At 43.6% G+C, this 15,614-nt stretch overlaps 1 protein-coding gene across 1 annotated transcript in view; it reads left to right on the top strand.

Annotated features, from left to right (window-relative positions):
• The window catches only part of LOC106610493 (fibronectin), a 112,046-nt gene that overhangs the window by 29,860 nt on the left and 66,572 nt on the right, over positions 1 to 15,614 (top strand). Inside the window, 3 exon segments of the mRNA XM_082978280.1 lie at positions 6,108 to 6,380; positions 10,212 to 10,481; positions 14,867 to 15,136. Coding sequence (XP_082834406.1) covers positions 6,108 to 6,380; positions 10,212 to 10,481; positions 14,867 to 15,136 — 813 coding nt within the window.

The following is a 15,614-nucleotide window of genomic DNA, read 5'->3' as shown; positions in this document are numbered from 1 at the left end:
AATCTATCTATTAACTAGTTATCAAAATGACTCTATAAATGAATCATAGTAGATGTGTCAGTATGGGATGTAAAGGTACAGTATCTTCCCTGATGAGAAATATATGATGGTAAATTCTCCAGTTCTCACAATGCAAAAACAATGCAAAAAACCCCCGATCATATCTGAGTTCATGGTTTCTTCCACTCCTGTTAGTCATTATGTTTAATGACTTGGTGTGCCTCTGCTTGCTGTAACCCTATGTCACGCCACCGTGATTTTGTACTTTTAAACCCTTTTAACCATTGTGTACAGACTTCTGGGTTGTACTATTGGATTTGTCTATTTCTTCTGCATCCATTGGTATCTGTGTGATTATCAAAGGCTGAGTTAGAGCAATGTTTGTGAGACAATGGTGGATCATGAAGGGGCCTGTCTTTTTACAGAAATGTATTTTAAGTCCGAATGGTTTGAGCTACAAACTATGAAACGCCATCTATGACTTTCATGAACACGCATATGTAATGTTTCGCTCTATGTTGCTCACAAGCTACACAATAGTTGTTAGAAGGGAAATGGTTCTTCTACCTACACTTAAGATCATTGGAAATCCCAGGACAGACAGTACATTCGGAAAGTATTCAGACCACTTGACTTTTTCCACATTTCGTTACATTACATCCTTTCCTTATTCTAAAAGGTATTAAGTCGTTTTTTCCCCTCATCAATCTACCCACAATACCCCATAATGACAAAGCAAAAACAGACTTTTACGGTCTAAATAGTTATGTAAATAAAGATTCAAATTTATTTGAAAAAAACTGTTTTCAATTTGTTGTTATAGGGTATTATGTGTATATTGATGAATGGAAAAATAAATTTAATCCATTTTAGAATAAGGCTGTTACGTAACAACCAGAACGCCGCAGCCCGTCTGGTGTTCAACCTTCCCAAGTTCTCTCACGTCACCCCGCTCCTCCGCTCTCTCCACTGGCTTCCAGTTGAAGCTCGCATCCGCTACAAGACCATGGTGATTGCCTACGGAGCTGTGAAGGGAACGGCACCTCCATACCTTCAGGCTCTGATCAGGCCCTACACCCAAACAAGGGCACTGCGTTCATCCACCTCTGGCCTGCTGGCCCCCCTACCTCTGAGGAAGCACAGTTCCCGCTCAGCCCAGTCAAAACTGTTCGCTGCTCTGGCACCCCAATGGTGGAACAAGCTCCCTCACGACGCCAGGACAGCGGAGTCAATCACCACCTTCCGGAGACACCTGAAACCCCACCTCTTTAAGGAATACCTGGGATAGGATAAAGTAATCCTTCTAACCCCCCCCCCCCCCCCCCCCCCCCCCTTAAAATATTTACATGCACTATTGTAAAGTGGTTGTTCCACTGGATATCATAAGGTGAATGCACCAATTTGTAAGTCGCTCTGGATAAGAGCGTCTGCTAAATGACTTAAATGTAAATGTAACAAAATGTGGAAAAAGTCAAGGGGTCTGAATACTCTCCGAATGCACCGTACTGTAATATCTGAATTTATGCTTTATTCCATTCCTGCCTCTGTTTGCTTTAACTTCATCCAAAGTACAGTGTAAAACACTTGTTATTGTGGAGAGTATTTATAATCACAGCATTCTTTTAATTTATATATTTTTTTTTAGCGTAACGGCAACAATTTTGCAGTAGTGCAGCAGTGTTACTACTTTTAAATTACTATTCTACTTTTCCTCCTGTACAGTGGTGATTTTAGCATGCAAATCTTTGTGGGGCGTAATCAAAATATTTTTTTTAGATGCATGCCAGCAAAGCCACTACACAACTCAACACTAAACAATACATGAATTGCACTATAACAAACAGTGCCCACAAACTGCTAGGGCCTACATAAAGCTGTCCCAACAGCAGAGATTTTTTCCAGAACCATAAAGCCCCTCCTTACCACTGCTACAACTGGCTATCAGCGGAGGCTTGTCTGGCAGTGAAACAGTTCATTCAGTCTCATTTACTGCCTTTTTAAAAAAGATAGCTCATATGGCTGACTTGCTTAAACAAATGTGATTTCTACTGACATTTGAGTTGTACAAACTATGGCATAAGGGAATGATGAGCGGATAAAAGGCAATCCGTAATTTCGATTAAGACATTAATGAGCGAGCTAAGACAGACGTAGTCAATATAATAACTATTTGTTCAGCACTTTTGAAATGTACAGTGACAGAATTCAGAACATGGGCTGTTCTTACAGTATTCTCCCTGTACACCAAGTCAGAACTGAAGGATAAATAAAGAGGGCATATAAGCAGAAAATGAAAGCTCTTACACTAATCGATAAGATCATTTCTCTAAAACAGGCTACAGGCTACATGTGCACCACCAAGTCAGAACAGTATGCTAAGTTATGAGGGGGAAAGGGACCAAATTATTAGGGTTAGGCACATGGTCTACTAACAGCTTACTACACAATATACACTTAGTATTACTTTCTTAGCTAAAGTATACATATCCCTGGCATATTACATCATTTATACAACAGTATACAAGACATTTTTGGACTTACCTTGTTGTGCTGTGCTCACATGAAAAGGAATGTGGCGCGGCGGTCCTTGTGGGCAAATTTTGTCATCAAACTTTGTCATCAAAGTCTGGATTTATGATGCTTTCAAGACAACTGGGAACTCAGAAAAAAGTAGCCACCCTTTGCCTTGATGACAGCTTTGCACACTCTTGGCATTCTCTCAACCAGCTTAATGAGGAATGCTTTTCAAACAGTCTTGAAGGAATTCCCACATATGCTGAGTACTTGGCTGCTTTTTTTTTCACTCTGCAGTCCAACTCATCCCAAACCATCTCAATTGGGTTGAGGTCGGGTGATTGTGGAGGCCAGGTCATCTGATATAGCACTCCATCACCTTCCTAGGTCAAATAGCCCTTACACAGCCTGGAGGTGTGTTTTGGGTCATTGTCTTGTTGAAAAACTAATGATAAACCAGATTTGGATGGCGTATAGCTGCAGAATGCTGTGGTAGCCATGCTGGGTAAGTGGACACCACATGCATGCTTCATGGTGGGAACCACACATGCGGAGATCATCCGTTCACCTACTCTGCGTCTCACAAAGACACAGCGGTCGGAACCAAAAATCTCAATTTTGGACTCATCAGATTTCCACCGGTCTAATGTCCATTGCTTGTGTTTCTTAGCACAAGCAAGTCTCTTCTTCTTATTGGTGTCCTTTAGTAGTGGTTTCTTTGCAGCAATTCGACCATGAAGGCCTGATTCATGCAGTCTTCTCTGAACAGTTGATGTTGTGATGTGTCAGTTACTTGAACTCTGTGAAGCATTTACTTGGACTGCAATCTGAGGTGCAGTTAACTCTAATGAACATATCCTCTGCAGCAGAGGTAACTCTGGGTCTTTCTTTCCTGAGGCGGTCCTCATGAGAGCCAGTTTCATCATAGTTCTTGATGGTTTTTGCGTCTGCACTTTAAGAAACTTTCTAAGTTATTGATATTTTCCGGATTGACTGACCTTCATGTCTTAAAGTAATGATGGGCTGTCATTTCTTTTTGCTAATTTGAGCTGTTTTTGCCATAATATGGACTTGGTCTTTTACCAAATAGGTCTATCTTCTGTATACCACCCATACCTCACCACACAACTGATTGGCTCAAACACATTAAGAAGGAAAGAAATTTCACAAATTAACTTTTAACAAGGCACACCTGTTAATTGAAATTCATTCCAGGTGACTACCTCATGAAGCTAGTTGAGAGAATGCCAAGAGTGTGCAAAGCTGTCATCTAGGCAAAGAGTGGTTACTTTGAAGAATCTCAAATATAAAATGTGTTTTGATTTGTTTTACGCTGGTTACTACATGATTCCATATGTGTTATCTCATAGTTTTGATGTCTTCAGTATTATTCTACAATGTAGAAAATACTGTAGTACAAATATAGAAAATCCTATGAATGAGTAGGTTTTCCAATCTTTTGACTGGTACTATATATATATATTTTACAATGCTGTTTTTGTATCTCAAGCATTGTAATGTGGTTAAGCTTAAAAATTGAAATAAAATGTTTCAAATCTAAAAGATCAAATTCAACCAGAGAGGGCCCTTTGTGGGAAAAGGCAACACTTGACCATTGCACATGAATCTTTCCCACGTTGAATGGCTAGGCCCACTAAGCTATGACACCAAACACTACTTCAGACTTTGATATTACCGGCCGCAATTGATATGGTGAAAACACACTGTATGGTGAGGGGAGGCAGAGGCACAGAAACTCACATCAATACCATTGTCAGATAACATTGTGAAACAAATCATTAATTTTCTATATCTAGCAATCATGAGGAAACTGACTGAACGACTCAAAAACTCCCCAATTTATGCTCTCCAAATGGATGTTAGTTCTGACTTTTGTTCGCTACGTATTGGGGGATGCTATTCACGAGGACATATTGTTCCGTCTCACAATGTCACGCCCTGACCTTAGAGAGTCTGTTTTATTCTCTATTTGGTTAGGTCAGGGTGTGACTTGGGTGGGCAAATCTATGTTTCTATTTCTTTGTTGGCCTAGTATGGTTCCCAATCCGAGGCAGCTGTTTATCGTTGTCTCTGATTGGGGAACATACTTAGGCAGCCCTTTTTCCCACCTGAGATTGTGGGATCTTGTTTTTTCATTGTGCTGTCTAGCCCTGCAGAACGTTATGTTCGGTTTTGTATTTTGTTGGTGTTCATCGAATAAAGAAAGATGTACACTTACCACGCTGCGCCTTGGTCTCCTCATTCAAACGACGAGCGTAACACACGATTCCCAAGCATGAAATAGCACAGGGGATGTTCAGAATGCTGCGTGGCTATATTGCCAACAAAGAAACCATGGGATCAAATGGTGGGCTTTTGCAAAGATGGGGCTCCATCTCTAGCGGGACAGCGGGCAGGTCTCTGATACATTGAGAGCAACCGGCGGCAAAAGATCTGAGTGCAGAACTTTGAGCCATACTGCAGCAGATAACTTCCATTGTAAACTACATCATCAAACCACATCCACTGCGTTCACGCCTGTTCACAAAACTATGTGGAGATATGGCATCAGAGCGTGACGATTTCTATTTCACACCAAGGCTTGATGGTTATCGAGGGGACATGCTGGAAAGATTTTTCTAATTCTGTGAGGAACTTTTGGTTTACTTTCATTGTAATGAAATGTGTATCCTTGTAATGTAACAGACATATTTGGGACACTGAACGAACTGAACGCAAGCATGCAGGGGGAATACATAAACATTCTACAGATGAGTGACTGAATCAGTGGATTCAGAGGAAAGATTTCTTATTGAAGAGAAATCCGTTGGACTGTGATCCTGGCTCGGTTGACATGTCGGTAAGTGAAATCGAACAGCTGATTGAGCTGTCATGTGACCGAATGCTGCAGACAACGCATTCATGGGTCACTATGGAGGAATTTTGGTTCCTGACTCAAACGGAATACGCTGCCGTCTCCCTCCGAGCATTAAAACTCATGGTATCTGTGTGAAGCTGGATTCAGTGCTCTCGTCTGCATTAAAACCAAATATTCGTCCAGGTTGGATGTTACAGCAGAGATGAGGTGCACACTGTCAACCGCGCCCCCTGACTTTGAGAATCTCCAACGCGACATGCATCAAGCCACACCCATCTCATTAGTGGTGGTAAGATAAGAGACATCACGTCAGGTCGCAATCATTTTTTAAAATCAAAATGTGGTCCAGCATTACAGTATTTAAAGGATTTGAACTGCCTCTGCTTGCTTTAACTTTATCCAAAGTACAGTGTAAAACGCTTATTATTGTGGAGTATTTATAACCCCAAAAACATTTAATTGATATATTTTGTGGCGTGGTGGAAACAATTGAACGGCGGCAAAGCGATGTTGCTAAATGAATATAGAGGAAACACTTAATATTTGTTACATTACAAATACTACTTTTGTTGTGACATTTGTTTTTAACTTATTTCTTCCCATATCAAAAGGAATTGCAAACCGGCCTTTTCTAATTTTTCATCTACTATTCTACTTTTTCCTCCTGTAATATATTTATGGACTGTAGCCCTGACAATAATGTATTTTTCCTTAGTACTTCCTGCTCCAGACCAGCTGACTGTTGACTCAGTGGACACCACATCAGCTGCTGTTAGCTGGAGCCAGCCACCAGAATTGGATCAAACCCAACATCATTACCAGATCTCCTACCGCTGTCCAGGGACAGAACCACACATCACTACCACGTCTTCACCCAGCATCACTCTCTCTGACCTGAAACCGTCTACTGAATACTCAGTCACTGTCTGCACTGTGCTGGAAAATGGGGAGCAAAGTCAACTTGTGTTAACAACCCTCACCACAACAAGTAAGGAAGTACTCTAGTAAATTATCAGGTTTGTTGTCTAACTTTGACTAGTTATCAAAATGACTCAAATGTAAATGAACTAATCATAATGGATGTGTCAACATGGGATGTAAAGGTACAGTATCTTCCCTGATGAGAAATACATTCACCTCCAACATGTGGCACCCTTGTTAAAGATGATCAAAAAATACTATAAAATATATAATCCAAATACTGAGCTATATTTTATGATCATAAAATTGGAAAATTATATGATTTTATACTATTGTTCAGATTGTTTAACAACTATTAGATTTTTTAAAAGATAAGTGCTAAAATTATCGGCACGCCTGTTTTCAATACTTTGTGTACATTCTCCTTGCGAGGATAACAGCACTTAGCCTTTTTCTATAATGTTTAATGAGATAGAAGAACACATTGTGAGGGATCTTAGACCATTCCTCCATGTAGATTTTTTCCAGGTCCTTGACATCATTCATTCTGCGATTATGGACTGCCCTCTTCAATTCAAACGACAGGTTTTCAATGTGGTTCAAGTTCGGATAAAGAGATGGCTATGGCAAAATGTTAATTTTGTGGTCAATTACCATTTAGATTTTGATGTGTGCTTGGGGTCATTGTCTTGCTGGAAGATCCATTTGCAGGGAAGTGTCATCCTCCTAGTAACCAGGCAACCAGTTTTTATGCAAAAATGTCCAACACTCTGTTTACTTTTTTTATTTTATTTTTGATCTTTATTTAACTAGGTAAGTCAGTTAAGAACAAAAAATGGTTACAAAAAATCCCCATCAAACTACTTCCATACTTCTATTAATAACTGCTCTCTCCTCGTCTGACTACGTGTTCTCGCATACCCCTAGAGCATCGAGCCAGCGGGGTGGTGGCACTGGAATCCTCATCTCTCCCAAGTGGACATTCTCTCTTTCTCCCCTGACCCATCTGTCTATCTCCTCATTTGAATTCCATGCTGTCACAGTTACCAGCCCTTTCAAGCTTAACATCCTTATCATTTATCGCCCTCCAGGTTCCCTTGGAGAGTTCATCAATGAGCTTGACGCCTTGATAAGTTCCTTTCCTGAGGATGGCTCACCTCTCACAGTTCTGGGTGACTTTAACCTCCCCACGTCTACCTTCGACTCATTCCTCTCTGCCTCCTTCTTTCCACTCCTCTCCTCTTTCGACCTCACCCTCTCACCTTCCCCCCCTACTCACAAGGCAGGCAATACGCTTGACCTCATCTTTACTAGATGCTGTTCTTCCACTAATCTCATTGCAACTCCCCTCCAAGTCTCCGACCACTACCTTGTATCCTTTTCCCTCTCGCTCTCATCCAACACTTCTCACTCTGCCCCTACTCGGATGGTATTGCGCCGTCCCAACCTTCGCTCTCTCTCTCCCGCTACTCTCTCCTCTTCCATCCTATCATCTCTTCCCTCTGCTCAAACCTTCTCCAACCTATCTCCTGATTCTGCCTCCTCAACCCTCCTCTCCTCCCTCTCTGCATCCTTTGATTTCCTCTGTCCCCTATCCTCCAGGCCGGCTCGGTCCTCCCCTCCTGCTCCGTGGCTCGACGACTCACTGCGAGCTCACAGAACAGGGCTCCGGGCAGCCGAGCGGAAATGGAGGAAAACTCGCCTCCCTGCGGACCTGGCATCATTTCACTCCCTCCTCTCTACATTTTCCTCTTCTGTCTCTGCTGCTAAAGCCACTTTCTACCACTCTAAACTCCAAGCATCTGCCTCTAACCCTAGGAAGCTCTTTGCTACCTTCTCCTCCCTCCTGAATCCTCCTCCCTCCCCCCCCCCCCCCCCCCCTCCTCCCTCTCTGCGGATGACTTCGTCAACCATTTTGAAAAGAAGGTTGACGACATCCGATCCTCGTTTGCTAAGTCAAACGACACTGCTGGTCCTGCTCACACTGCCCTACCCTGTGCTTTGACCTCTTTCTCCCCTCTCTCTCCAGATGAAATCTCGCGTCTTGTGACGGCCGGCCGCCCAACAACCTGCCCACTTGTCCCTATCCCCTCCTCTCTTCTCCAGACCATTTCCGGAGACCTTCTCCCCTACCTCACCTCGCTCATCAACGCATCCTTGACCGCTGGCTACGTCCCTTCCGTCTTCAAGACAGCGAGAGTTGCACCCCTTCTGAAAAAACCTACACTCGATCCCTCCGATGTCAACAACTACAGACCAGTATCCCTTCTTTCCTTTCTCTCCAAAACTCTTGAACGCGCCGTCCTTGGCCAGCTCTCTTGCTATCTCTCTCAGAATGACCTTCTTGATCCTAATCAGTCAGGTTTCAAGACTGGGCATTCAACTGAGACTGCTCTTCTCTGTGTCACGGAGGCTCTCCGCACTGCTAAAGCTAACTCTCTCTCCTCTGCTCTCATCCTTCTAGACCTATCTGCTGCCTTTGATACCGTGAACCATCAGATCCTCCTCTCCACCCTCTCCGAGCTGGGCATCTCCGGCACCGCGCACGCTTGGATTGCGTCCTACCTGACAGGTCGCTCCTACCAGGTGGCGTGGCGAGAATCTGTCTCCGCACCACGTGCTCTCACCACTGGTGTCCCCCAGGGCTCTGTTCTTGGCCCACTCCTATTCTCGCTATACACCAAGTCACTTGGCTCTGTCATATCCTCACATGGTCTCTCATATCATTGCTATGCAGATGACACACAATTAATCTTCTCCTTTCCCCCTTCTGACAACCAGGTGGCGAATCGCATCTCTGCATGTCTGGCAGACATATCAGTGTGGATGACGGATCACCACCTCAAGCTGAACCTCGGCAAGACGGAGCTGCTCTTCCTCCCGGGGAAGGACTGCCCGTTCCATGATCTCGCCATCACGGTTGACAACTCCCTTGTGTCCTCCTCCCAGAGTGCTAAGAGCCTTGGCGTGACCCTGGACAACACCCTGTCGTTCTCCACCAACATCAAGGCGGTGACCCGATCCTGTAGGTTCATGCTCTACAACATTCGCAGAGTACGACCCTGCCTCACACAGGAAGCGGCGCAGGTCCTAATCCAGGCACTTGTCATCTCCCGTCTGGATTATTGCAACTCGCTGTTGGCTGGGCTCCCTGCCTGTGCCATTAAACCCCTACAACTCATCCAAAACGCCGCAGCCCGTCTGGTGTTCAACCTTCCCAAGTTCTCTCACGTCACCCCGCTCCTCCGCTCTCTCCACTGGCTTCCAGTCGAAGCTCGCATCCGCTACAAGACCATGGTGCTTGCCTACGGAGCTGTGAGGGGAACGGCACCTCCGTACCTTCAGGCTCTGATCAGGCCCTACACCCAAACAAGGGCACTGCGTTCATCCACCTCTGGCCTGCTGGCCCCCCTACCTCTGAGGAAGCACAGTTCCCGCTCAGCCCAGTCAAAACTGTTCGCTGCTCTGGCACCCCAATGGTGGAACAAGCTCCCTCACGACGCCAGGACAGCGGAGTCAATCACCACCTTCCGGAGACACCTGAAACCCCACCTCTTCAAGGAATACCTGGGATAGGATAAAGTAATCCTTCTACCCCCCCCCCCCTTAAAAGATTTAGATGCACTATTGTAAAGTGGTTGTTCCACTGGATATTATAGGTGAATGCACCAATTTGTAAGTCGCTCTGGATAAGAGCGTCTGCTAAATGACTATAATGTAAATGTAAATGTAATAAATATTTTACTGGTACCGGGATACCTTCAGACAATTCTTGTGAAGCTTGTGGTAGTCGTAGAAACAAACAAACGACATGTATGTGCCCAAACTGTTTGGACGCTACAGACAGAAGTTGACTAGTTATCAAAATGGCTCTTAACAATAATGTATTTTCTCTCAGTAATCCCTGCTCCTGACCAGCTGACTGTTGACTCAGTAGACAACACATCAGCTGCTATTAGCTGGAACCAGCCACCAGGATTCGACCAAACCCAACATCATTACCAGATCTCCTTCCGCTGTCCAGGGACAGAACCACACATCACTACCACATCTTCACCCAGCATCACTCTCTCTGACCTGCAATGTGGTACTCAGTACTCTGTCACTGTCTGCACTGTACTGGGAAATGGAAAGCAAAGTCCACTGATGTCTCATACCCTCACCACAGGTAAGGAAGTACCCTTCAAATGTAGTTAACTTTGAGTAGTTATCAAAATGACAGAAATAAACTAAACATAATGGATGTGTCAGCATGGGATGTTAATGTGCAGTATCTTACTTGATGAGACTTAAGTACTTAAGTATTATTTTTGGTGTAAACATTTATATAACTTAGACTTGTTATATAGACATTTCAAGACATCAGTCAGGAAGTTGTTATCAATGACTCTAATGTAAGTGAACTAATCATCATGGATGTGCCAGCATGGGATTTTTATTCATGATGAGAAATGTATGATGGTGAATTCCCGAGGCCTCAAAATGCAGTTTGGTGCTGAAACCAATACACTTTCAAAAAAGGTTGAAGCTAGAGGTATCACTTTTCTTGCATGGGCAGTGCCTCAATCCACCGTATCCGCTTATGTCAGCCTTCCGGATCTGCGGTGGAAAGTGGCAGACCTAAGGATGTGTTTTTCACACCAGGAGACATCCCTAAAAGCGATGGTGTTCCTTTATCCAAAGTACAGCGTAAAACACTTGTTATTGTGGAGAGTACAGTTGAAGTCGGATGTTTACATACACTTAGGTTCGAGTCATTAAAACTTGTTTTTTAACCACTTCACAAATTTGTTGTTAACAAACTATTGTTTTGGTAAGTCGGTTTGAACATCTACTTTGTGCATGACACAATTTTTCAACAATTGTTTACAGACAGATTATTTCACTTATAATTCACTGTATCATAATTCCAGTGGGTCAGAAGTTTACATACACTGGAAAATTCCAGAAAATGATGTCATGGCTTTAGAAGCTTCTGATAGGCTAATTGACTTCATATGAGTCAATTGGAATTGTACCTGTGGTTGTATTTCAAGGCCTACCTTCAAACTCAGTGCCTCTTTGCTTGACATCAAGGGAAAATCAAAAGAAGTCAGCCAAGACCTCAGAAAAATAATTGTAGACCTCCACAAGTCTGGTTTATCCTTGGAAGCAATTTCCAAATGCCTGAAGGTACCACGTTCATCTGTACAAACAATAGTAAGCAAGTATAAACACCATGGGACCACGCAGCCGTCATACCGCTCAGGAAGGAGACGCGTTCTGTCTCCTAGAGATGAACGTACTTTGGTGCAAAAAGTGCAAATCAATCCCAGAACAACAGCAAAGGACCTTGTGAAGATGCTGGAGGAAACAGGTACAAAAATATCTATATCCACAGTAAAACGAGTCCTATATCGACATAACCTGAAAGGACGCTCAGCAAGGAAGAAGCTACTGCTCCAAAACCGCCATAAAAAAGACAGACTACAGTTTGCAACTGCACATGGGCACAAAGATCGTACTTTTTGGAGAAATGTCCTCTGGTCTGATGAAACAAAAATAGAACTGTTTGGCCATAATGACCATCGTTATGTTTGGAGGAAACGGGGACGCTTGCAAGCCGAAGAACACCATCCCAACCGTGAAGCACAGGGGTGGCAGCATCGTGTTGTGGGGGTGCTTTGCTGCAGGAGGGACTGGTGCACTTCACAAAAAAGATGGCATCATGAGGGAGGAAAATTATGTGGATATACACTGCTCAAAAAAATAAAGGGAACACTAAAATAACACATCCTAGATCTGAATGAATGAAATAATCTTATTAAATACTTTTTTCTTTACATAGTTGAATGTGCTGACAACAAAATCACACAAAAATAATCAATGGAATTCCAATTTATCAACCCATGGAGGTCTGGATTTGGAGTCACACTCAAAATTAAAGTGGAAAACCACACTACAGGCTGATCCAACTTTGATGTAATGTCCTAAAAACAAGTCAAAATGAGGCTCAGTAGTGTGTGTGGCCTCCAAGTGCCTGTATGATCTCCCTACAACGCCTGGGCATGCTCCTGATGAGGTGGCGGATGGTCTCCTGAGGGATCTCCTCCCAGACCTGGACTAAAGCATCCGCCAAATCCTGGACAGTCTGTGGTGCAACGTAGCGTTGGTGGATGGAGCGAGACATGATGTCCCAAATGTGCTCAATTGGATTCCGTTCTGGGGAATGTGCGGGCCAGTCCATAGCATCAATGCCTTCCTCTTGCAGGAACTGCTGACACACTCCAGCCACATGAGGTCGAGCATTGTCTTGCATTAGGAGGAACCCAGGGCCAACCGAACCAGCATATGGTCTCACAAGGGGTCTGAGGATCTTATCTCGGTACCTAATGGCAGTCAGGCTACCTCTGGCGAGCACATTGGAGGGCTGTGCGGCCCCCCAAAGAAATGCCACCCCACACCATGACTGACCCACCGCCAAACCGGTCATGCTGGAGGATGTTGCAGGCAGCAGAACGTTCTTCACGGCGTCTCCAGACTCTGTCACGTCTGTCACATGTGCTCAGTGTGAACCTGCTTTCATCTGTGAAGAGCACAGGGCGCCAGTGGCGAATTTGCCAATCTTGGTGTTCTCTGGCAAATGCCAAACGTCCTGCACGGTGTTGGGCTGTAAGCACAACCCCCACCTGTGGACGTCGGGCCCTCATACCACCCTCATGGAGTCTGTTTCTGACCGTTTGAGCAGACACATGCACATTTGTGGCCTGCTGGAGGTCATTTTGCAGGGCTCTGGCAGTGCTCCTCCTGCTCCTCCTTGCACAAAGGCGGAGGTAGCGGTCCTGCTGCTGGGTTGTTGCCCTCCTACGGCCTCCTCCATGTCTCCTGATGTACTGGCCTGTCTCCTGGTAGCGCCTCCATGCTCTGGACACTACGCTGACAGACACAGCAAACCTTCTTGCCACAGCTCGCATTGATGTGCCATCCTGGATGAGCTGCACTACCTGAGCCACTTGTGTGGGTTGTAGACTCCGTCTCATGCTACCACTAGAGTGAAAGCACCGCCAGCATTCAAAAGTGACCAAAACATCAGCCAGGAAGCATAGGAACTGAGAAGTGGTCTGTGGTCACCACCTGCAGAACCACTTTTTTATTGGGGGTGTCTTGCTAATTGCCTATAATTTCCACCTGTTGTCTATTCCATTTGCACAACAGCATGTGAAATTTGTCAATCAGTGTTGCTTCCTAAGTGGACAGTTTGATTTCACAGAAGTGTGATTGACTTGGAGTTACATTGTGTTGTTTAAGTGTTCCCTTTATTTTTTTGAGCAGTGTATATTGAAGCAACATCTCAAGACATCAGTCAGGAAGTTAAAGCTTGGTCGCAAATGGGTCTTCCAAATGGACAATGACCCCAAGCATACTTCCAAAGTTGTGGCAAAATGGCTTAAGGACAACAAAGTCAAGGTATTGGAGTGGCCATCACAAAGCCATGATCTCAATCCTATAGAAAATTTGTGGGCAGAGCTGAAAAAGCGTGTGCGAGCAAGGAGGCCTACAAACCTGATTCAGTTACACCAGCTCTGTCAGGAGAAATGGGCCAAAATTTCCCCAATTTATTGTGGGAAGCTTGTGGAAGGCTACCCGAAACGTTTGACCCAAGTTAAACAATTTAAGGCAATGCTACCAAATACTAATTGAGTATATGTAAACTTCTGACCCACTGGGAATGTGATGAAAGAAATAAAAGCTGAAATAAATCATTCTCTACTATTATTCTGACATTTCACATTCTTAAAATAAAGTGGTGATCCTAACGGAGCTAAGACAGGGAATTTTTACTAGGATTAAATGTCAGGAATTGTGAAAAACTGAGTTTAAATGTATTTGGCTAAGGTGTATGTAAACTTCTGACTTCAACTGTATGCAAGACATACACAATCTGTCACGGCTGTCTGATGAATGGGACTAAAGTGCAGCGTGTGTATCGTTCCACATTTTATTTTAACTGTGAAAATATGCAAGATCCACAAATAAACTAATGAACAAAAACAAATCGTGACGAAGAGGTGCAACATACACTAACTCAAACACAATCTCCCACAAACCCAGGTGGGAAAAACAACTAAGTATGATCTCCAATTAGAGACAACGATGACCAGCTGCCTCTAATTGGAGCTCATCCCAAAAAACAACAACATAGAAAACAAAAACTAGAACATAACAACATAGAAAATCTAAACTAGACAACCCCCTGTCACGCCTTGACCTACTCTATCATAGAAAATAACAGCTTTCTATGGTCAGGACGTGACACAATGAAGACATTGTTTTTTAAAATGTATTTTGTATAATTTTGCTTTCAGTTTGAAATGTGGAGTAGGTTGTGCAGATCGGTAGGAAAGAAATGTAATCTAATCCCTTTTTGCCATGTGACTTCTGTTTTTAGCTTATTTCTTCTCACATCAAAAGGAATTGCATTCTTTTCTACTTTAACTACTATTCTACTTTTTGTCCTGTAATATATTTCTGGAGTTAAACTGTAGCCCTGACAATAAATGTATTTTCCCTTAGTACTGCCTGCTCCGGATCAGCTGACTGTTGAGTCAGTAGACACCACATCAGCTGCTGTTAGCTGGAACCAGCCACCAGGATTGGACCAATCCCAACACCATTACCAGATCTCCTACCACTGTCCAGGGACAGGACCACACATCACTACCACATCTTCACCCAGCATCACTCTCTCTGACCTGCAATGTGGTACTCAGTACTCTGTCACTGTCTGCACTGTGCTGGAAAATGAAAAGCAAAGTCAACTGGTGTCAACAACCTTCACCACAAGTAAGGCGTTACCCGACTTAAGTATTATCTCTTGTGTCAAATAAATTAAGCTTTGACTTGTTATCAAAATGACTAATGTGAATGAACTAATCATAATGGAAGTGTCAGCAATTAGGGCTGTCCCCAAATAAAAAAAATCCTGGACGACCACGTCTGTTCTTTCGACCAATCGATTGATTGAACATTTCAAAAATTAATGTTTTTCCATATTTAGACATATAAATAAGTGTTTTAATCAAATCAAATATGTGACCCGTTTCAGGAAACTAGGTGTATGTCGTGGGTCACTACTTCACAGGAGAGCCGTTTGGACGTAAACGTTTTTTTAAATCAAAATGTGTTTTTTGGCAAAAATGCCTTCTCAAACATGTGAACTTTCATGTGCTTAATAACAAACTTGTATGCCTTCTGTAAATACGAATACGAGCCTAGTTGATTTAGCCAGAGAAAAAGTAGGCAACCTTCCTGCTAGCCATGA

This window comes from Salmo salar, chromosome 08, assembly GCF_965601325.2.
Source record: "Salmo salar chromosome 08, fSalSal1, whole genome shotgun sequence".
Taxonomy (NCBI): domain Eukaryota; kingdom Metazoa; phylum Chordata; class Actinopteri; order Salmoniformes; family Salmonidae; genus Salmo; species Salmo salar.
Note: the sequence above shows the minus strand (reverse complement) of the source record. Positions and strands in the feature narration are given on the sequence as shown.